Source organism: Bos taurus, chromosome 26, assembly GCF_002263795.3.
Source record: "Bos taurus isolate L1 Dominette 01449 registration number 42190680 breed Hereford chromosome 26, ARS-UCD2.0, whole genome shotgun sequence".
In the NCBI taxonomy this organism is placed as follows: Eukaryota; Metazoa; Chordata; class Mammalia; order Artiodactyla; family Bovidae; genus Bos; species Bos taurus.
The window spans coordinates 36,198,898-36,226,484 of record NC_037353.1 but is presented as its reverse complement, the minus strand read 5'-3'; the positions used below and the strand labels follow the sequence as shown (position 1 = coordinate 36,226,484).

The window sequence follows — 27,587 nt, the reverse complement described above, 5'->3', positions numbered from 1 at the left end:
GGATCTGGACTTTGGGTGGGACTTGTGACTCACACACATATGAGCTAAAGTTGTGGTCCTAATAACATGTGGCCCCATGTTCTTAATACCAAATGGAGTCATATTTTCACTAGCAGATATGTCGCAGCACGAACATATTTGCATTCTATCAAATTCCTATAGTTAAGTCACCAGGAAGGAGAAATCTACCTTTCTTGTGCCTTAAACCCAATGCTTAGCAGAACCTCCAGGTCCTTCCTCCTTCATCTGGATATAAAGCTTTTTCCAGAAGAAGAGCAATTGAGAATCCCATTGTATCTTTATCCAGAGAAGCACAGTGATAAGGCAGAGTCTTGTCTGCTGAGGATCTAGGTGGCCTTGAATTTGACTTCGGGTTTACTCGCTCACTGGCAGTACTGGCCCTTGGATGAGTCATTTAATCTCTCTTGAGTTTAAGGATATATATTTTTTTAATTTGTAAAAGTGGGATAATAATAGCTACTTCTCAGGTTCATTAAGAGGATTAAACAAATTAGTGTATATAAAGAACCTGCTTTAGAGCTCTCTTCCCTCTTGTTCTGCTTTTTGTTATCCTTTCTTTTCATCTGATCAAAGTTCTCTTCTTGTCATTATTATCCATGATACTGTGGGTAGACTGTCATTTTAAAAATCGTACAATATTTCTAGATTTTTCAAAATAACCTGGTCAGCCTGCCAAAACTTCAAAGCCTTAGGGAAAAGAATTTCAAAACCTTAGAAATTCCAGTAGCTTTCATTTTGTTTGTTTTGCCAAACATGAAGCCAGATCAGGGCAAAATTCTACATTTTAAGTTAAGCACCTAACTCCCTTCAGGCAGTGGATATTTGGGCCACCAGATTTTTAATCCAGTGATAAAAGTTAATCTGCTTCATATTAGTAAGAATCCATAAACTATGAAATCAGTCATCCTCCATCACAAAGTGACAGCAATCATGATCATTTTCAATTTATGCTTTTGAAGAGCTCTCTTTGTCCACATTTCATCTTAATATGACTATAAAATGCGTGGGGACCTTGCTCTGCAAGGTGACGGGTGATATGCTTGCCCTGCTTTCATGGGGACGTCAGCCTTTCAACCACTCTGAGGTCAAGAGAAAGTGGCTGTGTACATATGTCCACAGCAGAAATCCTGCTTTAGCCCAGAGAGTCTGGCGTGGTTGGCAGTGGTGGTTCATAGGAAATACAAGGATGAAGCAGCAGGTTTACAGAGCTAGGGAGCAGGGAACCTAATTAGCCCAGCGCCAGGAGTGCCAAAAAGCCTATTTAGTATTTTTTGCTTTTCTTCTTCTAAGCTACCTAGAGGGAGAATTGCTCATAAACATCTACATGCATTATATGGAAAAAAAAAAAAAAAAGACTACTGAATGGTGTAATCTAAAGGATGAATCTGCAGTTTCTCTTCTGACGTCTGCTAAGATGAGCCACAGAAGGGACTCCATGCATTTTAGACAGACACTAAAAGGGCCATGTCTAATATTACTTGCTAAATAATACTGGAATATCTGCTGGTAGAAAGAGCATAAAGTCCAAAGACAAGGCCATGCTTTGAATTAAAAAAAAAAAACAAAAAAACACACTAGTTGCTACTTAAAAGAGATGGCCAGAACTAACCTTTGCTTTTTTTCCAAATCACTTATTTGTTAGTGCTGACATGTAGGCTCTGAGAGAAAGCCACCATGCTCGCAGGATGCTTCCGCCTTCTCCATATCCTCAAACTCATCCTTCTCTTAAATGCTTTTATTCATGGTAATGAAGAGTGCATTACGAAAAGCATCATTTGACATTTAGGAAGCTATGTTTCAGAAAAGGGCCTGATTAAAAAATTAGAAATCGTACAAAGTACTGCAAGAGGACTTTTAATCTAATAATTAATGTTTATTCATCACTGAATAGATACATTCACATTAGGAGACATAAACAGCCCAAGAACCAAGAGAAGACTCTGGGAACCCTGTCCTTTACACAGTGAGAATGGCGTTTGTCCATGAGGCTCCTCCTCCACTTTCTTCTTAACTCCCTCTCACCTCTAACCCTGCACCAATGCTGGAGGAGGCTCTTCAGAACATAAGGCTCCTGGTGGTACAATTAGAGAATCAATGAATGGATTCTAGTCCAACTGCTCATTTTATTATTGCTCACTGAGTCTCATAGATAGAAGTGGTTGCTCAAGGTCATGTTTCCCAGGTCTCCTATCATTATCATCAAAAATATTTATGAACTGCTTTCTATACACTGTGATAAGCAGAGACACACATCTTTATCTTCCTGTCAAGGTACGAGATGAACCGAACATTAGCAATGAGATAACCAATGTCAACATTTCCCTCTGAAGAGCCAATATGGTGCCCAAACTATCAATGGAATGCATTTCTTCTCAAATACTTGATGATACTATGATAAGTTTCCATTGACAAGGTACACACCAAATTATCTTGATGAAAAGGGAAAAAAATAAGTCATTTAGTTTGCATACTGGTGTCAACATTTGCCTTGATTAGAGAAAACGCGTATGTGAACATTAGAAAATTTCTATTGGCATTGTCTTTTTTACCCCTGGAAAGTCAAGAGTTTTTCTTAAAAAACATATTGTTTCCCACATCTTACCATGAAAAATTTCAAACACACAGAAAAGTGGAAAGAATTTTACAATGGACTCCAGGATTCACATCACCTAGATTCTACAATTAACATTTCTTTACTTGCTTTATATCTTCCATCTGCTCATCCTACTATCCACCCATTAGTAATATTATGTCTTTTATGCATTTCAAAATAGACTGCAGACAGAAGACAACATTTTATTTTGAAGGAGTAGAATCAATGAGTTTTCCTAGTCCTATACAATTGGCTAAAAAAATTATTTTTTTTTCCAAGGAAGAACAAACTCATCCTGAATGGTGCACACAGATACTCAATAGAGTTCAATGTATAGCCACTATAGACAGTGTGGCAAATTAGCTCAAGTTTTTGTCTACTTTTATTAACCCTGTAGATGTTTTCAGTACTCCTCTAAATGTTTGACTTTGTGAAGACATGGGCTGTAGATTACAGAAAAATAAGCTCTCTCCTATAGATCATAGGAGAAAATTACCTGGAATGTTAGTAATAAATATTTTTATTGGTGTTTGGCTCTGTACTCTAATACTTTCTAATTATTCCTTGAGTGTAGGAATACAGAGATTTATATACATAAATTTCTTTCATTTATAAAGTGAGTTTTATGATACCTATAGCTCATGCTTGTCATAAGGATCAACCATGAAAAATAGGAAAACACTTGGTAAGGAGTAAAAATCTGTGTGCATCTAATATAGCATTATCATTAGTAATTGCAATGCACCTTCATAAAACACAGCTGAGGTAATGGTCCCCACTGCTGTTTGGCTTTTTCAAATCGGTCAAATAGATTTCAAAGGTTAAAGGGAGAGAGTATTGGCAGTTGCCTTCACTCTGCCTTTCAGTACGTCATCTTGTCAAGGATCTAGAAGAACCTTGGTGTATATCGCATAGACTTGTTTTCATTAGCAAAGTGTTTGTTTTGGACATCATCCCATCCTTGAAACAATCCTTCCATTAGCTGGGCACACTACCTATAATTATCCATCTTATCTGACCAGTGCCAAGGTATTCTGTTCACTGCATCCCCTTTACCTTGGTGGTTCTGAAAGGAGAAAGGGGAGGCACTCAACTCAACATACGAGAAGGTTTATTTCATTGAATAAAACAACTACAAATGAACTGTGGGTAGAAATTCCTACAACAGGATATCATCAGGCACCATAACTGACAAGTTTGGAGGTGATAGAGATCTTCTGTTGCCATACGGAAAAAAATATATTACATGAATATCTTAAAATTTATAAGCTATAAAGTAGGGTGGCTTCCATTTTTGTATCTTGTTGGGCACAAATCGAGAAAGTAAGGAGCAAGGTCAGAGCTAACTAGGGAATTAAGGAAAGAAAAATAAGCAGGGAGATGAGTTCATCATCAATTTCCATTACTGAGAACCTGCCCACATCCTTGCACTTTATTTTACCCTTAAGGGGAATTGAAGAGAAAGATAGATTTGAAATCACCCTTACCCTTAAAAAGCATCCATTTCACTAAGAGTTGTTTAGATAAAACAATTGGGAGAAAGAACAATTAGAAACTGTGATCAGAAAGAAGAGGATATGTACAAAGAGAAATAGACACACTTGCTGATTTAGCAACAAGTTATACTCAACATTGGGCATGTTTACAATATAGACAATGGTCAAAACAATGAGAAGATCTCTAAGAGGATACATGGAGTTACTTCAAATTTAAAATATGCTTTTTATGCAGGAAAACAAATATCAGAGGAAAAGGCTGGCTGTGCTCAACTAAAGGCGAGGGTCCCCAGGTCTATGAACCACACCTGGCTGGTGCTGACAGCAAGAACATATTTTAAATGGTCCAGGATGGATGCATCAAGCTCTTATCCTCTGATGCCACAAAACATTCCAAACATGCAAGTGAGTTCCTTAATTAGATTCCGTATTTATGAAGCAAGCTTCTAATCGCATTTATAATTTGGCAACCTATATGATACACATACTGGGAGAAAAGTAGCTGCCCAAAAGGGTCAAGAACTTGTTTTCCCCGCTAGTGAAAGTACTCCTTGTAATTACAATGACCAACTGAAGTGTGTGTGTATATACATACATACATGTGTATATTACATACAAATACACACATATATTCAATATGCATTTCTAAGACAAACATTGGCAAATCTGAATTTATAGCAAGGCAGATAGTGAGATACTTGGATAGAAGTTGTATTCTAATAAAATTTAACCATACTCTGAATTAGAACCTTGCAAATATCTTTATTATGCTGTCTGGTAGTATTGTTTATTTCTTCTGTTCCGTCTACATGTTTTGCTTAACTGTTGATGGTGCCTCATTCATCTTACCTGACTGCCCAGGGGGAGGGGCACCTGATGGCCCTCGCGGTAGACAAAGAAACACGGTCAGAACTGCAGCTCTGTTCCCAGCACAGGGTTCAATGGCTATTGGTTTGGGTGCTCCCTGAAAAAGAAAACCCATTCTAAATTTGCATTGTTTACACGATACTGTTACTCTACTTTTCTCTTATGCTTCAGGCAGCTAAAATGTACATTCTTAGTAGTTGAAGAGACACCACATTTCAATTTTTAATAGTTCAATTGAGTATTTTATTGTAGTACTATTTTGTTTTTTTTTTTTGTAGTGGTGGTCATTTACATTTGGAAAACATTTTTCTTGGGACATGTTAGCATGTGTTTTTGCAATTTTTGAAAAGTGCTCATTGCTTTGCTCTATTTTCATCTTTTTTTCTCTAACAGTTTATTTTTTAGTGAAGTGAGGTTTACAGAAAATTAAGAGGAAGCTATAGATATTTTCTATCTATATTATTTATCTTTTATTTTTATATATATCTATCTTATTTAACTTGTATGCAGAGTACATCATGAGAAACGCTGGGCTGGAGGAAGCACAGCTGGAATCAAGATTGCTGGGAGAATTATCAATAACCTCAGATATGCAGATGACACCACCCTTATGGCAGAAAGTGAAGAAGAACTAAAGAGCCTCTTGATGAAAGTGAAAGAGGAGAGTGAAAAAGTTGGCTTAAAGCTCAACATTCAGAAAATGAAGATCATGGCATCCGGTCCCATCACTTCATGGCAAATGGATGGGGAAACAGTGGGAACAGTGGCTGAACTTTATTTTTCTAGGCTCCAAAATCACTGCAGATGGTGATTGCAGCCATGAAATTAAAAGACGCTTGCTCCTTGGAAGGAAAGTTATGACCAACCTAGACAGTATATTAAAAGGCAGAGACATTACTTTGTCAACAAAGGTTCGTCTAGTCAAGGCTATGGTTTTTCCCGTAGTCATGTATGGATGTGAGAGTTGGACTGGGAAGAAAGCTGAGCGCCGAAGAATTGATGCTTTTGAACTGTGGTGTTGGAGAAGACTCTTGAGAGTCCCTTGGACTACAAGGAGATCCAACCAGTCCATCCTAAAGGAGATCAGTCCTGGGTGTTCATTGGAGGGACTGATGTTGAAGCTGAAACTCCAATACTTTGGCCACCTGATGTGAAGAGCTGACTCATTTGAAAAGACCCTGATGCTGGGAAAGGTTGAGGGCAGGAGAAGAAGGGGACGACAGAGGATGAGATGGTTGGATGGCATCACCGACACAATGGACATGGGTTTGGGTGGACTCCGGGAGTTGGTGATGGACAGGGAGGCCTGGCATGGTGCAGTTGATGGGGTCGCAAATAGTCGGACACAACTGAGCAACTGAACTGAACTGAACTGATAGATATTTTCCATAAACCCACTGCCCCCATGCACAGCCTCCCTGATTATTAAGATCCCCACCAGAGCAGCACATTTGTAAAAAGTGATGAACCTAGAATGACACATCTCTAGCAACCAGAGTCCTCAGTTTACATTAGAGTTCACTCTTGGTGTTGTATGTTCCATGGGCTTGGACAGACATATAATGACATGTACTCATCACTACAGTATCATATAGAACAGTTTTGTGTGCTCAGTCGCTTCAGTCTTGTCTGACTCTTTGCAATCCCATGGACTGTAGCCCGTTAGGCTCCTCTGTCCGTGGAATTCATCAGGTAAGAATACTTGCTTGAGTGGGGTGCCATGCCCTCCTCCAGGGGATCTTTCCAACCCAGGGATCAAACCTGTGTCTCCTGCACTGCAGGCAGATTCTTTACTGCTGAGCCATGAGGGAAGCCCATAGAGTAGTTTAACTGCCCTTAAAGTCCTTTGTGCTCTGCCTGAAACTCCAGGAAATTACTGATCTTTTTATTGTCTCCATAGGTTTGCCTTTTCCAAAATATCATAGCATATAGCTGAAATCATACAGTATTTAGCTTTTTCATATTGAGTTATTTCACTTAAAAATACACATTTAATGTTTGTCTGTGTCTCTTCAATGTTTGGTGCTCCATGATATTCCATTGTCTTGATGTATTATACTTTATTTATCTATTCAACTATTGAAGGACATCTTGATTGCTTCCAAACTTTGGCAATGATTAATAAAGCTGCCCAAAACATCCATGAATAAGCTTTTGTGTGGACACAAATTCTCAACTCCTGTGGATAAATATTAAGGAGCATGACTACTGTCATGACTACAGTACCTTGTGTCATTTAACACTAAATCCTACATCTAAATAAATAAATGTATTTCAATATATTTGATATTTGATATGTAGTCTGTGAGCCACAAAGTTGCGTAACTTCTGTTGCTTTTTCACAATTGCTTCTTCTCACCAATGATAAAATAGTTTAATCAAATTATCACAATCCAAAATATTATATCTTTAAAAATATTTTCCCAGTTTTATTGGGACATAATTGACATAGAGCAAGACACATCTTTAATATCATTTCAGTGAAATACATATGTAATAATCACCCATCAATATATTTTTAAATTGATTAATGAACTGTAATTTGGGCTACCCTGGGTCTTCATTGCTGCTCATGGGCTTCCTCTAGTTGTGGCAAGTGGGGGCTACTCTAGTTGTAGTGTGAGGGCTTCTCATTGTGGTGGCTTCTCATTGCAGAGCACTGAGAAGTGCCTAGTGGGCACTTCTCATTGCAGTGCCCACTAGGGCACTGGCTTAGTGTTGCCCCATGGTAAGTGGAATCTTCCTGGACCAGGGATGGAATTCATGGCCCCTGCGTTGGCAGGTGGATTGTAAACCACTAGATCACCAGGGAGGTCCCCACCAATGCATTTGAATAAATGCATTATATTTGTATTAAATAATATAACTTTCAGTTCAGTTCAGTACAGTCACTCAGTCTTTGCAACCCCATGGACTGCAGCACGCCAGGCCTCCCTGTCCATCACCAACTCCTGGAGTTTACTCAAACTCATGTCCATTGAGTCAGTGATGCCATCCAGCCATCTCATCCTCTGTTGTCCCCTTCTCCTCCCGCCTTCAATCTTTCCCAGCATCAGGGTCTTTTCAAATGAGTCAGTTCTTCATATCAGGTGGCCAAAGAATTGGAGTTTCAGCTTCAGCATCAGTCCTTCCAATGAATATTCAGGAAAGACTTCTTTTAGGATGGACTCATTGGATCTCCTTGCAGTCCAAGGGACTCTCAAGAGTCTTCTCCAACACCAAAGTTCAAAAGCATCAATTCTTTGGCACTCAGCTTTCTTTATAGTCCAACTCTCACATCTGTACATGACTACTAGAAAAACCATAGCCTTGACTAGATGGACCTTTGTTGGCAAAGTAATGTCTCTGCTTTTTAATATTCTATAACTTCAGAAATAAAATAAGTGAATATATAAAAATGATTACACGTGATGCTAGTACTTTTATTAAGTACTTCCTATGGATTAGTGTACAAAGTGCTCTCTATATATTAATTTATTTAAATCTTACAACTGGATAAGCTAAGAACACTGAAGCAAGAGATTAAAAAAACTTGCTTAAATTTACAAAACCAGAAAGTAGCAGGGCTGAGATTTAAACACAGATAGGCTGTCTCCTGAGTCGATGTTCTTAGCAACACAGGGAAGTTTATCGTATTATGAATGTAGGAAAATTCATGCACCCACATACATATACATAAACACATGTGTAAGTGCACATGTGTGAACACATACAATCCACGCACACACAAGTGAACAAAAGCACATACAGAATTTAAGTTTAAATACAATGTCACCTTTGAAACAACAGGAATGTCATTTTACCTGAGGAATGCTGATTTTGGCTATTTCCCTCAAAAAGTACCGGTGGGACATGCTTGACTTATCAAAGAAACATCTACACATTAAGGCAAAATTAAATAGAAGAAAAAGTACCATTACTTTAATTTTTAGAATAAATGATTTGTTTAGTCTTGGCTATTTCACTTTAAAAGTGCAGGTAAGACATGGTTGACTTATCAAAGTAACATCTCTACATAAAGGTAAAATCAAATAGAAGAAAAAAATACCACTGCTTTAGTTTTTAGAACAGATACCTTGTTTAGTCTTTTATTTTAAACTGATATTTGAATTTCTCAGAAGAAACACAGACATATGTATTCATCCACCTCGAATATTTTAGAATACTGCCAGTTCCAGAAAGTTTAACGAGGCATTAAAGATAAAATATGTCCCTTTTCATGTAAAACTTAGACTGAAATTTCTGGTGACAACGGTTTTATGTGGTTATAAAGGATTTCTCCTTTATAGTGATATAAATCTCATGTTTTAAAATTATCCTCATACAGATTCATTTTGGGAATTTTCTATATAAAGGTAAAAGTGGCCATGGTAACAGAAGAAAAGGGCATAAAACTCTTCCAAGAAAATGCTGTAAGCCATGTTGCAATACCTGTATCAAGTTACATGGTCTATGGTTTTCCCCTTTAAAGCTTACATTTAATTTAACAGACTTATTTTTGAAAATGTTAAGCCAAAATCAGCATAAGTACACAGATATTCTTCGATGATGCAAATATTTAGAGAATAGGCTTGTCATATTCCAAGGATAACAGAAAAACACTATGAATGTTTTGAACCATATTTCTAGGCTCCTGAAATTTATCCTAATTTAATAAATGCAAAGTATATGTAAAGGTCAATTGGTTAAAATATACTAAGAGAAGATAGAATGAATTCATGTTTAAATGATGGTGATATATTAGAAATACTCACATCCCTTTTAATATACCTAAGAAATAATTCATCATTTCCACCATCAGGCAAGGTTTTCTTCGCTATTTTGTTCTTAAGCACTCAATGAAAGTGAAAAAGTGAAAGTGTTAGTCAATCAGTCGTGTCTGACTCTTTGCGACCTCATGGACTGTAGCCTGCCAGGCTCTCTCCAGGGAATTCCACGAGTAAGAATACAGGAGTGGGTTGCCATTCCCTCCTCCAGGGGATCTTCCTGATCCAGGGATTGAATTCGGGTCTCCCACATTGCAGGTGGATTCTTTACCATCTGAGCCACCAGGGAAGCCCTAAGCATTCAATAGCACTACTCAAAATATCCAAAGCCACGCTAAAACACTTGATTATAAAACTAAGAACGATTTTGCAATTATAACATGTGCACACACACACACACACACACAAAACAACAACCAGTTGAAAAACAGTGCTCTTGGTTTACAAGATTTATAAAAACAAGAAACAATTTGAGAGTACATCAGCTGATAAATAGCTAACATTTATTAAGTGCTTACAATATGCCTTGTGCATATTATGTGTTGTCAGGCTACATTTCTGCTGCTTTAAGCACTAGAAGAAAAGGTTTTAAACATCAGACGCCAAGGCCGAAAGCACCAACTGAGAGAAAAATTAGTAAAACAAAAAACAAAAAAAACTAAATTTCAAATATAAAATGGCTTAATTATTTAATACTTTAAAACTTCAGAGAGTCAGCAACAGATAAAAGACAGTGTAATAAAATACCTTGACTGTGGGAAAGAAATTATTTGCATAGAGGCCACTTCTGTAGAATCTTCCTTAAAATAATTCTCTCACTCTTAATTTTACTGCTATTGCACAGAAAACATTCAGAAATTTCATTATATTGATAGGCTATATGAAAGGAGATTATAATCCTATTTTAAAATCAAATTGGCTTACAACTTTCTCTATTTTTAGCTATAAAATTTTCATAAAAGGATATTAGCAAAAATATGAATTATTTATTATGTTTAAAATATTAGTGACTAGCACAGCTCTTTGACACTTCTGGCAGAAATTCATATAATTTAAAAAATTATTTCCAAAGACTTTGTGGCAAATATTACTTTCAATAAAGTATTTTAAACAAAAAAGAAAAACAGTTTATAGCACTTGGGTTTTGCAACAGAAGACAGCAAACCCCCCTGAATGAAATTTCTGATACCTTGAGTTTGTCAGTTGTTTAGCAATAAATACAAAGCCATGCATCAAAATCATTTCACAATGACATAACATGTTCACTGAACTGTGCAATTTATCATACATTTTCCATGGCTGCCTTTGAAAGCGATAAGGCATGGGTTTGTTTGCCCACAGCACTCAGCAACTGTGATTTACTTCTAGGCATTTTCATATTTGTTGTACCAAAAGAACCAGGCGTTAGACCGTGCCAGAAAACATCACTGACAGTTATGTAATTAGCAATCCTTGTTTATTAAGCACACACAGCTTTTACAAAAGACTTGTTTTGTTCACAGCAGTTACTTCTGAAACTATTGTACTCATATCTTTAAGTTCTTGCTTTTTTTTGGAGCAATTCTAAAACTTTTTCTGTTTTGGAGCTATCAAAGACCAGCAAGTTACCATAGAAGCTTCTGAAATCATAAGGATTTTCAAGATTACAGTTCTTAAAACTTCCAGTAACATATTCTGAAACGGAAACCACCTTGTGAACCCGGGGTCTGTCCTGGAAAACTGCTGCTACAAGAAGCCCTGGGTGTTTAGAAGACTTCAGTGGGCAAAAGCTGGCTGCTTGTTCCCTCCTCCAGTGTTTGCTTCTCAAAGAGTAAGTGAAGGAGGAAGTGGGTGACTTATAGAAATCACACTGAAGCCCATCACTGGAAACTAACCCCAGAAGCTGAGGATTTGAGAGAATTACATGTAACTGATGGAGTAGGAAGTGGCTACCCACTCCAGTATTCTTGCCTGGAAAATCCCATGGACAGAGGAACCTGGCGGATTACAGTCCATGGGGTTGCAAAGAGTCAGACATGACTGAGCATGCACGAATATATAACTGAATCGCTTTACTGTATACCTGAAACACTGTAAATCAACTATACTTCATTAAAAAAATAAAACAGAAAACAAAACCAAAACTTTTAATACTGCCAAAGTAGGGCTTGCCAACTCAAATTACTTCAAGGAATAGCTCACATTTATTAAGTGCTTACGATATGCCTTATGCTATGCCAAATGTTTACATGGGTTTAATCCTATTCCAAGAGGTAGGGGCTATTCCCATTTCATAAATTGTGATACTGAAGCTCAAAGAGTTTATGTAACATAACTAATGTTGCAGACCTAACAGGTGAACAAGCCAGGATTTGGAAAAATATAGCTATCTTCTCACCTTGTATGCCTAACCATTATGCACACTGCCTGTACTAGGTAAGCAGATTGTCTTAACCTGTAGAGTAAGACAGTTAAAAGTGATGGGCACCACAGTGAACTGGAAAGTACAAGATTTATTTAAAACATTCACCCTCAAAAATGTTGCTGCCAAAAAAAAAAAAAGTCTATGTGTTAAAACGGGCTGAGAGCCACTACTCTGTAAAATGGAATTCAAGATGTCACTTCAGAGTTGCCAGGCTCTTGTGTCTACCCATTCACCAAACTTCATCTTTTATTCTGCACAAGTGCCATGTTTTAGTCAATGTAAGTGCTTACTCTTCAGTACTCGCACCCGGGGTTTCCAGAATCTGTTCCTTCTTCATTCATAATATTCCTACTGTCCAGGAGATCCTTCCTATAGACCTCTAACTTTCCTAAAATTATATATCCCTCAGGGACAACTCATGCATGAAGTTTCCTTTGGTCTGAGGTATGTAGTCTCTCCCTCCTTAGTTCCCTAATTGTTATGGCCCTTTTCATTTTCCAAATGACACTTAAGCAAGTGTACTGTCTTCCCACTGGAACAAGCTCCTTGAGGGCAGGTCCAGTTTCTTATTCATGTCTATTGACCTTGTACTGACTTCCTCTATTAGAAAAGTGTAAGCACAGTGCCTGTGTTACCTTTTGGGAATAATTGTTTCCCAGTCTTATAGTAAAAGATTGATCCCAATCTTAGAAGATTTATAAGATAAATAAGATTTATAATCTTATAACAATCGTTAAGATTTTTTCCCAATCTTTTAGTAAAAGTATAGGTACTGATGTACATGTTGTATATCTCTGTTAGATTCCTGCTCTTCCAAGGCAGATATCTAGTTAGACTCTTTTTTTTTTTTTTTTTTTTTACCTTACCTAAAACCTCCAATGGGCTGCTGGTGGTGGAGTGGGGGATTGGGGGAGGGTTCCCAGTGGCACAGTTGTAAAGAATTCACCTGTCAATGCAGGAGATGTAGGTTAGATCCCTGGGTCAGGAAGATTCCCTGGAGTAGGAAATGGCCACCCATTTCAGTATTCTTGCCTGGGAAACTTCATGGACAGAGGAGCTTGGCAGGCTACAGTTCATGGGCTCGCAAAGAGTTGGACAGGACTGAATGATTAAGCACACACACAGTATCTAATGGAATGCATTTTTACACATGGTAAGTGAACTAGTAAAAGAAAGAATACATGGCATCATCACATGGTGAGATAACTGGTGGGCATGACTCAGTTTCTATCCAAATTATGAAATATTAAAGGGATAAAATAAAACACTGAAAAAGAATATTAGCTAACGTTTACTGAGTACTTACCAGGAGCCAAGAGCTGTGCTAAGCACTATATTTGATTACTGTCTTATTTTCTATTTTATACAGATGAATGAATTGAAATTCAGAGAAGTCAGACAATATTCTCAGGGTGACACAGCTAGAAAGTGGCAGGTTCAGAATTGGAACCTAGGTCTGTTTTTAACTGTATGATACTGTTAAAAAACATAGCTTAAGAAGTCAAGAAGTCTCTTATTCTCTCAGCTTGACTATTAATAGGAGGAATCAACTTAAGATATCATATTTAAAAATTATATGTGTGTATCTGCCCCATTTCTGAGCAGGGCTCAGAACACTTGAGTTCCAGAACCAGTTCTGTCAGTATTTAGCTGTGTGATCCTGGGCTTATTACTGAATCCAATTTTCCCAAGGGGAAAATGAACATGTAGGCTGGATGATTTTAGGATCTCTTTAACATTCTGTGACTATGATTTATGGAAAACCTTCAGAACTTGTGACATAACAATATCTAACACTTACTCTAAGTACAGTGAAATTTGAAATGTCCAATCTTCAGTAATATTTTTTCCTGTTCAGGTACTTCAAATGACACATTTAATTTTTAAAGCACATTATTATACATATGATGAATACATCATATATTACTAAATGGCCACCACTGCATGCCAGAAAAGCAATTAGAAAATTGAATCAAGGAATTAAGGATTAATGTGGATATGTTATACCTGTCAGTGGTAATAAGTGTTTTGACAAGGACAGAATAAAGTCTGACAGTATGCACAAATACTAATCTGATATATGAGTGAAATATTAAAAATGCAAACAACTGCACATTAATCACTCTAACATTTCCTTATTAGAACACTTTTAATGCTATTCTTATCCAAATCCATTTATAAATAAAATGAGTCTTTCTCAACAGCTTGCACAAGTTGGTATTTGAAGTTTAATGAGTATTTATATTGATATAAAATTTAGCTTTTAGTCACATTAGTAAAATAGAATTAATTTACTGAACATAGATTTAAGTCAGCCTGATGGTCTGTCTCACAACTGATCAACTATGCTGATTCTATAGGATTAACAAATGCCAAGATTCCAGATCTCAGTAATGGATTCTCTAATTTTGTTGTTTAGACTTGAGAGAAAACCAAAAGTAAAAATCATATTCTCTCCTTATTTACCACTTGCATGAAATGATAAAGGAAAAAACCCATTAGCTAGCTTTACTTGCTAGGAGGATAATTCATATTAATAAAAGAAATTAAGCTGATGGACACTCTCAAAACCAGGGTTAAACTGCATTAGAAGAAAATTCAAAGAGAATAAGGTATTACACGTGGGAATAGGTGAAGGAATAAAACATAATTCACAGAATCAGTATGCGGCTCATGAAGTTCCAAAGGTATTCCTATCATAAGCTTAATTTTCGTATCGTAGCAAATATTTTGTCCTTTGTTAAAATGTCTCTATGTTCAATCTCTGTTCATAATCTCACTACACACACATATGCACACACACACATACACGCATTTTAAGGTTTATATCTATAGTAAAATATAGAGTTTAACTGAGTTTTACTGTTATTTTAATTGTGTGGCACTGCTTTGGGGAACGAATAGGCTAGATTATGGCAGCAGTTATTTGTCACTTGCTTTTTCACAGGTATTTAGGTCCCCCAAAATAAGATATTATCTCTTTTTGAGATATGATATAATCATGCTTTGCCCCTGAGTTAGTCAATACACAGGCATGTTAATAGGGGGTGATTTTGAACAGATTATCTTTAAAAGTTGATTCCTGGTAGTATTTTTCAAAAACTTGAAATAGATTATCTGTTAAATAATTGCCATAATTAGATTTTTTACAACCTGTACTTTTCTCCATAGCTCTGTGCAAAAAGCAACCTAACCATTATACTTCATGTATTAATTTCAAAACTGGGACCATCCTTTCTGACCTCAGAAAGTACTGCTAAGTATGAGACAAATGTGTCTGTCAAATCCACTGGCTTCCCATCTTGCTTCAGCCCACCCTGTGCTCTTGTTCAGGCCATTTCATCTACCCAGATTTCTTGCCAACATCTACTATTTGCACACGATTCAGCTCAAAACTCTCAATCTGCAAGAAGCCATCCCAGGTCATTTCAGGCTATGCTGGCACCTTCTCACTCTACTCTATCTCAATAATTAGGAGTAAGCTATTTTTCCTATTGTGACCACTGGGAGGAAGCATAATGTAGTGGTTAAGAGACCAACCATTAGCAACCGCTGCCTGGGTTCACGTCACTGAGCCTCTGTGCCTCAAGTTTCTCAGCTATAAAATGAGCTAACTATCCTTCTGCATGGGCTTCCCAGGTGGCTCAGTGGTAAAGAACTTGCCTGCCAAGGCAGGAGAAATAATAGATGTGGGTTCGATCCCCGGGTTGGGAAGATACCCTGGAGGAGGAAATGGCAACCCACTCCAGTATTCTTGTCTGGAGAATCCCATGGACAAAGGAGCCTGGTGGGTTACAGTCCATGGGGTTGCAAACAGTCAGACACGACTGAGCACACACACATACACACACACTGGAAAAGGGAATGGCAACCCACTCCAGTACTCTTGCTTGGAGAATTCCATGGATGGAGGAGCCTGGTAGGCTGCAGTCCACAGGGTCGCAAAGAGTCTGAATGACTGAGCGACTTACACACACACACATGTATCTCACAGTACTTGATAAAAGTCATCTATTATTATTATGATGCCATTCTGCCCAGTTCCCATTTTGCTTTTTTATTTTCTGTCCCATTAAATAATATGTTCAACTCAAAAGTAAGCTGTCTAAAGGCAGATACCATATTTTTAAAAGTTCTGTTAATGGCTTGAAATTAATTAATTAAGACATTAAGCCTCAAAGACAGAATTCTTTTAATTTAAATTTATTTATTTTAATTGGAGACTAATTACTTTACAATATTGTGTTGCTTTTGCCATATTGTGGGCTTCTAGGGTGGGAAAAATCTGATCTCAGTGCCAAATTTCCCACCTGTGTCATATCAACACTGTTTCTGTGTACCTGCCCATTTTTTCATTTCAGTTCTCTGCTTTTATCGGGGACTCCGATCTGACTGTGAGCATTATGTGCTACATAGAGTAAACTTGTCCTGGCACCTAAGACTGTGTGTTCAATAAATATTTCATGGATAAATGAGTATTTGATTTTTCTTTTCCAAATTGAGTACATGGTAAATCTCTAAAAGTTGTGACAAAAAAGTTATAAAGAGAAGTTTAGTCTACAGCAGATAGATATAAATCAGCAGGATCCTGGTATCTCTGTGTGTTTTGATCCTTTCCTAAACACATTACGTCATAAATGCAAGATGTGGCCTTGGGCATGACGCTGATAGAGCAATTCAGTTTAAAAGGTAAGTGTGTGGGGCTTCCCTAGTGGTCCAGCGGTTAAGACTCTGCACTCCCAATGTGGGGGCCAGGGTTCAATCCCTGGTCAGGGAGCTAGGAGCCCATATGCTTCACAGTGAGGAAAACAAAACAAAAGGTAAGTGTGTTAGGCCCCCTGCTGGCACATGGGGGTACAGCATGACACAGGCACGGTGCCTACCCTGGCAAAGCTTTCTCTGGGACAGTGGGACTGGGGGCATCTAAGACTATGTCAGAGCTAAATGCACTCATAGAGGTATGGGGGTAGGAGTGGAGGGAGAAGGAGGATTTGAGTAATTCTCTGGGGAAGAACTTGACCTTGCAGAGGATGACTATGAAGGATGGAGAGTTCTGACAGAAGGAAAAGCATGAATGCAGAGGCACGTAACTTATTTGGGAAATTACTAGAAATTCACGGTGGGTCCAGCCTCGGAAGTGCTGAGTAGATCAGGACAAGAGGAGGTCAGAGGAAAGCAGGGTCCTCTGTGAAACAGGACTCTCATCAGCCCCTTCAAATCCTTCCTGGTCAAGACTGAGATTGTCAGCACCTGCTGACAAAGTTATACCTAGATATCTGCTCAGATGGAAACGGACGAGTGCAGAACTCAGAGGGCCTCTGTGCAGCCTTCAAAGACCTGCTGCAAACTGTCCCCAGTGGACACCCTTAAACTTTTCTTTCTCAGGAACTCACAATGCTTTTTTATTAAACCATTGTTCACATCTGTGATATCAATTAATTAATCTATTGTTCACATCTGTGATACATACCATGTGAACATTAAAACATTTATTTCTGAAACTTCAACCATAAGACTAAATCAAGAAGCTCTGCGAAAACTAGCCGTCAGCAGAAAAAATAAAGTGCAGACATGGCAATATTTTTAATGAGGAATCAAATGTTAATAGATCCAGCATAATAAATGAATTTCTGGTATGATGATTATTATACCAATCACAGCCTATTATAAATAAGGAAAGAGTGGACAAAATTCTGAATGAAAGATCTTACCTGACTGGTTATGAAAACATGTATGTAATTAAAATACAGCAAAACCTACCTAAATCTCTAAGGGAATGAATCATTCTGGATGACAGATTTTTTCCAAAAAGTTGGACATTAGCCCTATAAAGACTTTGCTATTTTAGGGTTTTTTTTTTTTAGTAAGGGTGAAGTCTCTTAAAATAAATATCCATTTCTCTGCTTCTCAACCAGACTGTAATATACTATAGGGAATTTAACATTATCTCCATGTCCCATGGTCACTATTATGAATATAAATTTCCATAATATACTGAGGATACATGGAGTTGCAAATACATGTTTGAATATGTACGTTAAATGAATTGAAGGCCTGAAACCACAAATCTCCTGAAAGAGAATATGTAGAACACTCTTTGGCATAAATCATAGCAGTATTTTTTTGAATCTGTCTCCTAAAGCAAAAGTAAACAAACAAAACCTAATTAAACTTAAAAGCTTTTGGACAGCAAAGGAAATCACTGACAAAACGAAAAGACAGTCTACTGAATTGGAGAAAATACTTGCAAATGATGACCAATGATGCTGAAGCTACAATACTTTGGCCAATGGATATGAAGAGCAGACTCATTGGAAAATACTCTGATGCTGGGAAAGACTGAGAGTAGGAGGAGAAGGGGATGACAGAGGATGAGACGGTTGGATGGCATCACCAACTCAATGGACATGAGTTTGGGTGAACTCCGGGAGTTGGTGATGGACAGGGAGGCCTGGCGTGCTGCGGTTCATGGGGTCACAAAGAGTCAGACATGACTGAGCAACTGAACTGAATTGAACTGAACTGAAGGACATTTCTCTGCTTCTCAACCAGACTATAATATACTATAGTTGGTGATGGACAGGGAAGCCTGGTGTGCTGTATTCCATGGGGTTGCAAACATCTGGATAGGACTTAGCACCTAAACAATAAACAAATTGGGGTTAATGTCCAAAATATATAAATATCTCATACAACTCAATATAAAAAATGATCTGATTAAAAAATGAACAGAAGACCTGAATAGAAATTTTTTCAGAGAAGATATACAGATGGCCAGTAGGCATATAAAAAAAAAATGCTCGGTGCTAAATGTCAGAGAAATGCAAATCAAAGCCATGATGAGATATCACTTCACACCTGTCAAAACAGCTATCATCAGAAAGTCTACAAATAACAAATGTTGGCAAGAATGTGGTGAAAGGGAACCATAGTACACTGTTAGTAGAATTGTAAATTGGTGCACCCACTATGGAAAACAGTATGAAGATTGCTCAAAAAGTTAAAAATAAAACTATTAAATGATTCAGCAATTCTTTACCAGCTGAGCTACCAGGGAAGCCCCCAGCAATTCCACTGTTGGGTATATTTGAAGAAGGCAAAAACACTACACTGAAGAGATACATGCACCCCAATGTTCATAGCAGTATAATTTACAATAGCCAACATATGGAAGCAACCTAACTATCCACCAACAGATGAAGAGATAAAGATGTGATATTTATATAATATGTACATATAAACATACACATAGACAACAATGGAATATTACTTAGCCATAAAAAAGAATAAATTCTGCCATGTGCAACAACATGGATAGATGTAGAAGATATTAGGCTTAGTGAAATAAGTCAGACAAGGACATACTGTACAGCACAGGGAAACACCGCCACTGTTTTATAATAACTTTAAATGGAATATAATTTATAAAAATATTAAGTCAATGTTGTGCATTTGAAACTAAAATCGTTTGAATATGTACATTATAGGGCTTCCCATGGAGAAGGCAATGGCACCCCACTCCAGTACTCTTGCCTGGAAAATCCCATGGACGGAGGAGCCTGGTAGGCTGCAGTCCATGGGGTCACGAAGAGTCGGACACTTACTGAGCGACTTCACTTTCACTTTTCACTTCATGCATTGGAGAAGGAAATGGCAACCCACTCCAGTGTTCTTGCCTGGAGAATCCCAAGGATGGGGGAGCCTGGTGGGCTGTCATCTCTGGGGTCGCACAGAGTCGGACATGACTGAAGCAACTTAGCAGCACCAGGGCTTCCCAACTGACACTTGTGCTAAAGAATATGCCTGCCAATGCAGGAGACATAAGAGACGTGGGTTCAATCCCTGGGTTGGGAAGATCCCCTAGAGCAGGGCATGGCAAGCCACTCCTGTATTCTTGGCTGGAGAATCTCATGGACAGAGGAGCCTGGTGGGCTACAGTCTACAGGGTCATAAAGAGTAGGACACGACTGAAGTGACTTAGCACACACGCACACATGCACATTACAGCTATAGCCCTAGGAGTTTCTTTTCTTTCTAATAAGCTACTAATGCAGAACTTGCTGTTTATTTGTCCCCTTATATTAATATAAAGGCAGCCTAAAGACTGCACAGCTGCTATATGAGTAACATGGCCACTTTTTACAAAACCCATCAGTAACGTGAAAATTAAAGTGATCTTCTTCTCAAGGGGTTTTCTCATCCTCCCCAACATCTTTCTACCTGCTGCTATCCATGTGCTGGGACCTGTCAGCACCGTTCAAAGCACTGACTGCATCACCAATCCCAAAGATCACAGACATCTGGACAGTTTGTAAAAATCCTCCTATGTCACTTGAAGTTTGTGGGCACAGTAGTCTTTCTCATTTTGAGAATTTTGACAATAGTGTTTGGGAATAATCTTATCATAAAGTCTTGAAGGATTTCTTCAGGCCCAAATGACTACCAAATACGAAACAGGCTTGAATCCAAATCTAATGGGACTTAGGGCAAATTATTTAACTTTGCCTCAGCTTCGTCAACAGAAATTAGAAATGTATAAACATCAATCCTGTAAGGTTACTTTGAGGCTTATAAAAGATAATATATGAATAAGGGCTTTTAGCACAGTGCCCAACAAAACACTAGATGTTTAAATTTTTATATTAAGTCAAATCACTTGAGATGTAACTTTTGTTCATCAAAACCAATCGAATGTCTGCCATTTTTATCTGGCTCCACCTTAATCCTGTGGGCTTCCCTGGTGGCTTAGAGGTTAAAAGCGTCTGCCTGGAATGCAGGAAACCTGGGTTCGATCCCTGGGTGAGGAAGATCCCCTGGAGAAGGAAATGGCAACCCACTCCAGTACTCTTGCCTGGAGAATCCCATGGAGGGAGGAGCCTGGTAGGCTACAGTCCATGGGGTCGCAAAGAGTCAGACACGACTGAGCGACTTCATTTCACTTCTTCACCTTAACCCTTCCCTGCCCCTTTGTTTCAGCGATACATGGTGGGGCTGTGTGCGTGCGTGCTAGGTTGCTTCAGTCATGTCCAGCTCTTTGCCACCCTGTGGACCACAGCCCACCAGGCTTCTCTGTCCATGGGATTCTCCAGGCAAGAATACTGGATTGGGTTGCCATTTCCTCCTCCAGGGGATCCTCCTGACTCAGGATTGAACCCACATCTCTTGCATCTCCTGCATTGGCAGCTAGATTCTTTACCACTGGAGCATCTGGGAAGCCCTGGTAGGGCAGTAAGGGAGGTTTATAATCCAGATCTTTTTTTTTTTTTTAATCTTTTCCTCCTGAGACTTTCATTGGCTCAAACTTGGTTCCAGGTATGGGATCAATGTTATAGATATCTGTTCATTAAAGGTGGAACCAAGCTCCAGGTTTTTTTAGAGAAGATGATAATTCATTGAGGCAAGTGGTGAAAAGTTCAGAGGGAAAAAGAACACACAAAAGATAAAAGATTCCCTGAAACCTTTCTTAAACAGCAAAAAGAAAACTATCTTACTATGGACATATGTAGAAATGATTCCTAAGTGTGCTTTTATATGTCTGTACAGCCTGGGAAACTTCTTTACCCACCATTATTTGCTGGATTAAAACTTCCTTAATTTTACAATCAAGAGGGCTGAGGGGAAAAATGAGAGGAAAGTGGATAATAGGCAGAAGATGCTTTTAGTAAGACCATGGGGTCCTCATGGAGGCATCCTGGTCATTCCTGGGCTCTCTGGAACTCACAGGATAGGCCTGCAGTTCCATTTAGGACCTGAGATATATTGAGGGATCATACTAAATATATCTGCATTCTTTTTGGCTTTTTCCTCTAATGATTTGATTGTGTGAACTCAACAACCTCATCGGAGCTTGCTTTGGAAAATGAAGTATGTAAAAGTGAATAAAATCTCTCTCCAAATCTATTTCCTCCCCCTCAAAGCTCCTTTCTCAGTATAACTAAAAGTTAATGGTCAGAGTCTGTGTAATGATCCTTCCTCTAGTTTTACTCACGCTGCTTTACCAATTCCCTCTTGGTCTTTCTAATTATCTAATTGATTAAGCCTTTGAGAAGCCTTCTGTCACTGGGTGTGGCCCACTGCACACAACTGTCTCACTGTATTTTCTTCAAAATAAAGAGCAGGCTAATTAAAACACTTGCAGCACAAATAAAGCTACCAACAGAGAGGCAAACCTTGTCTCCCTCCTCACCTGGTCTTCGTAGTGGCCTGAAGAGTATCCTCTCTCAAATTCCGTGCCTGCCCAGAACCTCAGTGTATGTGTGTGAGTGCGTGCTCAGGCTGTGCGACCCCACGGAATGTGGCCCGCCAGGCTCCTCTGTCCACGGGATTTTCCAGGCAACAATACGGGAGTGGGTTGTCATTTCCTACTGCAGGAAATCTTCCAAACCCAGGGACTGAACTTGTGCCTCTTGAGTGCCCTGCATTGGCAGGCAGGTTCTTTACCACTGAGCCACCTGGGAAGCTGCACAATGTGACTTTATTTGGAAATAGGGCCTTTGTACATGTAATGAATTATTAAGACGAAGTCATGCTGGATTAGAATGGACCTGGTGTCCTTATAAAAAAAAAGAAGAGGCCTTACAGAGGCTACATAGAGAAGAAAACTCCATGTGGATCCAGCGGCAGAGACTGGGGTGATGTATCTACAAGCCAAGAAATACCAAGGCTTGTCAGAAACCACCAAAAAAACGAGGAGAAAGGCAGGGAACAAATTCTCCCTCAGGGCCTCCTTAAGGAATCAACCCTGTCAAAAGCTTAATTTTGGACTTGTGGCCTCCACAGCCATGAGAGGAAACATTCCTGTTGTCTGAAGTCGCCTTGTCTCTGTTAATTTCTCATGGCAGCTCCAGGAAACAAATATAATCTCTGCAGTCACAATCTGAACCCTGACTGGATGGTCAGAGACTAGTCCTGGGTTGCTACCTTTTCCCCTTGTTTTGGAAATGATTATGGGGTATAACACAGGAACTATAATAAATACTGATCCCTCAGGGCATTTCTGGAGAAGGCAATGGCACCCCACTCCAGTACTCTTGCCTGGAAAATCCCATGGATGGAGGAGCCTGGAAGGCTGCAGTCCATGGGGTCACTGAGGGTTGGACACGACTGAGCGACTTCACTTTCACTTTTCACTTTCATGCATTGGAGAAGGAAATGGCAACCCACTTCAGTGTTCTTGCCTGGAGAATCCCAGGGACGGGGGAGCCTGGTGGGCTGCCGTCTATGGAGTCGCACAGAGTCGGACACGACTGAAGTGACTTAGCAGCAGCAGCAGGGCATTTCCTCTATTTTGAGGTCATTTAAACTCCTTTCATTTGAAGAAGAAGGTACATATCACATGGTATGGCAAATGTCAATGGGAAAATTCACTAGGTTAGGGGAGTTTGGTGATCATCATAAAATTGATGACATTCATAAAATTGGAAATAGTCATAATAATTGTTCCTCGGAATGTAGACAGAATATATGTTGTATGTCAAGGTTTCCTAGGAAACAGATTCTGAGACTCCAAGAATTGTGTGCATGAAGTTTACTGGAAAGAACCCTCAGGAACAACATCTGCGTGGGATGATGGAGGCAGAAATGGGCAGAAGGAAAGGTTCATCTCTGATGCATTTGCAACAGAGGCCTCTCTGCAACAGAGGGGTGGTCCTTTAGAGCTGTATCAAATCAAGGCAAGAGGCCAAGCCTCTGAACCTCCTAATGGATGTAGGTTGTCCCCAGGGAGGTGGCATAACGTTGGGTGAGGCAGCTTCTTCCAGCAGAGGGCGACTCAGCTGTGAGTTGTGAAAACAGGAGGCTCAGTCTTAAAGTGTATCCCAGCCCCAACACTGTATTCATAGTTCAAATAAAAAATGGCCTTGTTAGCTCAGAAAGTGACTTTGGCCAGACCCATACACAATACATTATGGCACAGATAAGATTATTGGACATGCACACTTTTGCTTCTTCTGGGGTGGAGCTGCTTTATTATTGCCATCACTAATCTTCCTATAAGGATGCTCGTTCTTCAGAGCCATGATTTCCCTCTTTAATTTTCCTACCTTGGCCAGCAACTCTGATAGTTATTTTTCTCTTCAAGAAAAAGGGCAAAAATTATGATCTCAGCGCTACGTCTATGGCTAGGTCAATAGTCTAAAGTACTGAGTAAGCATGGCTTACCCTTCACATTTATTCTGCAAATGACTCAACGCATCTTAGTTTTTGTGAAGTCATGAAGCTTCCAGAGAAAGAGGTCGTCCTTATTTTGCATGCAGGCACAGTGGAAGATGAGATAATTAATCAATATCACTGAAATTTTGTAAGTCATCAAAAGGAATGGCAGAGAAGATACCAATTTCTTCTTTTTGCGCTGCTAAGTCATATTCTCTTCTGGTAAACTGCAAATTTATATGGCTTTTCTCTAATAATAATAATGGCAACTATTATTCACTGAGTCATTATTTATTGAGCACTCCCTAAGGCAGAGGGAGTAAGTGGGAATAAAAAGCAATTACTGGACACTGTGCTAAATACTAATATACACAGTAGCAAGATTTAAAAACTTTTTAAACACAGAGCATACGTAAGTCATACTTGGTTGTTAAAAAAAATATTTCTATAAACAAACTAAATCTTTTGGGGAGAATGCTTCCATCAGTATCTTTAAGACAAAGGTTAGCTCCTATCATAGTAAGGCAAGAATATACACACTAAGGTAGACTACATAAAATTGAGGATGAACAGAGGGTACCAAGGGGAGGTATCAGGTCACAAAACTGTAGGACTACAGTGCAGACATCCAACTAGAGACATAACAAGGACGATGCTTTCTTAATAGCAGTTTCAAACCTAACATTAGCTCCATGTCTCCTGGCAGTCTCTTTGTGTTCAATGTTTCATTCTGTTCAATGCAAGCAGAAACTGATCATATGACCTAATTTAATTGATGACAGTTTCATTTCTCAGGCTAAGAATGAAGAAGCTGATATCCTGGTCTGGTTCTGAACAACAGAGACTTAAACAGGAATGACAAGAACTTTCAAAAGCACAATAGCACTCTTTGAGATGTAAATACTGAGCAAAAGCAATTCATTCATCTCACACCCACTCCAGTGTTCTTGCCTGGAGAATCCCAGGGATGGGGGAGCCTGGTGGGCTGCCATCTATGGGGTCGCACAGAGTAGGACACGACTGAAGTGACTCAGCAGGAGCAGCACAGGTACTTTTTAAACACACACTTGGAGTAGGACTGTTCCAGGTATTAGGCAAAGAACACTGAACAAGCAGGTAGGATCTTCCCCTTCACAGAAGAATCTAAAATATGGCTCAAGGGATAGGAAGGTTTAAAATCTGTCATTTAAAATACAATAAATGACAATGTAAATATGATTTAAAATAAAATAAATGAAAGGATTTAAAAAAGGAATTTTGCATTTCTCATGGACGACAGTAAGATACGTAACAGTACATATCCACAGACTCAACAGACCTCCTGGGGGAGCAAGCTCTTGGGGCGGACCAAAGATGTAGGAATGGAGGGACATGCCAGAGAGCTGGCTCCTGGGAATATGAAAGTGAAAGCCCTTCAGTTGTGTCCTACTCGTTGTGACCTGCCAGTCTCCTCTGTCCATGGAATTCTCCAGGCAAGAATATTGGAGTGGGTAGCCTATCCCTTCTCCAGGGGATCTTCCTGACCCAGGGGTCTCCTGCATTGCAGGCTGATTCTTTACCAGCTGAGCTACCAGGGAAGCCCAATAGCAAATGTTTTAACTCTAGGTAGAAAAATGGTTAGTTACAAGCAAGTCCATTTCAGTGTAAGAGTGAAGAGCCCCAGAGACTGGGCAGGGCACAGCTGTGGGGAATCACTCCATGAGATATATTTGCTCCCTAGCATGCCTCACCGAGAATGAGAAAGTGCAAGTACAAGTGGCTCAGTATGTCCGACTCTGCGATCCCATGGACTACACAGTCCATGGAATTCTACAGGCCAGGCCAGAATACTAGAGTGGGTAGCCTTTCTCTTCTCCAGGGGATCTTCCCAACCCAGGGATCGAACCCAGGTCTCCCACATTGCAGGTGGATTCTTTACCAGCTGAGCCACAAAGGAAGCCTAAGAATACTGGAGTGGGCAGCCTATCCCTTTTCCAGCGGATCTTCCCAACCCAGGAATTGAACCAAGGTCTCCTGCATTGCAGGCAGTTTCTTTACCAACGGAGCTATCAGGGAAGCCTCACTGAGAGCATCCAGATATTAACTACAACTGCTGAAGGGCAGGTTACTACTGATTAGGGAGACCTTGCCACTACAGTTCTCAAAGAAAATATATTTTTTAAAAGAAATTCAAAGAAGTGAAATTAAAGCAAAAGTAAGTATGCAGTTGATACAGGATGGAGGTTACAAATATAGCTTCTGATACGATGCTACCTGGATTCAATTCTTAACTCTACCACTTACTATGTGAACCTGGACACATTTCTTAATTCTCTGGGCTCGGTTTCCTCATCTGTAAAACAGCAATAATTACAATACCACTTCATCTGATTGATGTGAGGATAAAATAACTTGACACTTTCAAAGCCCACTCGGGATACTGCCTGGCATAAGTCAAGTGTTCAACAAATGTTCAGTTCAATTCAGTTGCTCAGGCGTGTCCGACTCTTTGCGACCCCATGAACTGCAGCACGCCAGGCCTCCCTGTCCATCACCAACTCCCAGAGTTCACCCAAACTCATGTCCATCGAGTCAGTGATGCCATCCAGCCATCTCATCCTCTGTCATCCCCTTCTCCCCCTGCCCCCAATCCCTCCCAGCATCAGAGTCTTTTCCAATGAGTCAACTCTTTGCATGAGGTGGCCAAAGTATTGGAATTTCAGCTTTAGCATCAGTCCTTCCAAAGAACACCCAGGACTGATCTCTTTTAGAATGGACTGGTTAGATCTCCTTGCAGTCCAAGGGACTCTTAAGAGTCTTCTCCAAGACCACAGTTCAAAAGCATCAATTCTTTGGCACTCAGCTTTCTTCACAGTCCAACTCTCACATCCATACATGACCACTGGAAAAACCATAGCCTTGACTAGATGGACCTTTGTTGGCAAAGTAATGTCTCTGCTTTTGAATATGCTCTCTAGGTTGGTCATAAATTTCCTTCCAAGGAGTAAGCGTCTTTTAATTTCATGGCTGCAATCACCATCTGCAGTGATTTTGGAGCCCCAAAACATAAAGTCAGCCACTGTTCCCACTGTTTCCCCATCTATTTGCCATGAAGTAATGGGACCAGATGCCATGACCTTAGTTTTCTGAATGTTGAGCTTTAAGCCAACTTTTTCCACTCTCCTAGCTATTGTTATTTTGTTTTGCTATTCTTAAATGTTCGATTAAATGCACCATGCATTTTTACTATAAGAATAATTTATAGCTTAGCTTAAATTTTCTAACTTATGATGGACCATCCTAGGAGCCTA

The 27,587-nt window shown here is 39.3% G+C and overlaps 1 protein-coding gene across 4 annotated transcripts in view; it reads right to left on the bottom strand.

Annotated features, from left to right (window-relative positions):
• ATRNL1 (attractin like 1) overlaps positions 1 to 27,587 on the bottom strand; it is an 815,618-nt gene that overhangs the window by 126,560 nt on the left and 661,471 nt on the right. For 2 of the 4 annotated variants that reach the window (XM_024985963.2, XM_059882071.1), the window contains one exon: positions 4,960 to 5,074. The exons of 1 other annotated variant lie outside the window; for it this stretch is intronic. In XM_024985963.2, the coding sequence (XP_024841731.1) occupies positions 4,960 to 5,074 (115 nt within the window). Of the gene's footprint in view, positions 1 to 1,810; positions 2,093 to 4,959; positions 5,075 to 27,587 lie in introns of those variants that run through there. One more of the 4 variants, XM_024985964.2, reaches the window with a different exon arrangement.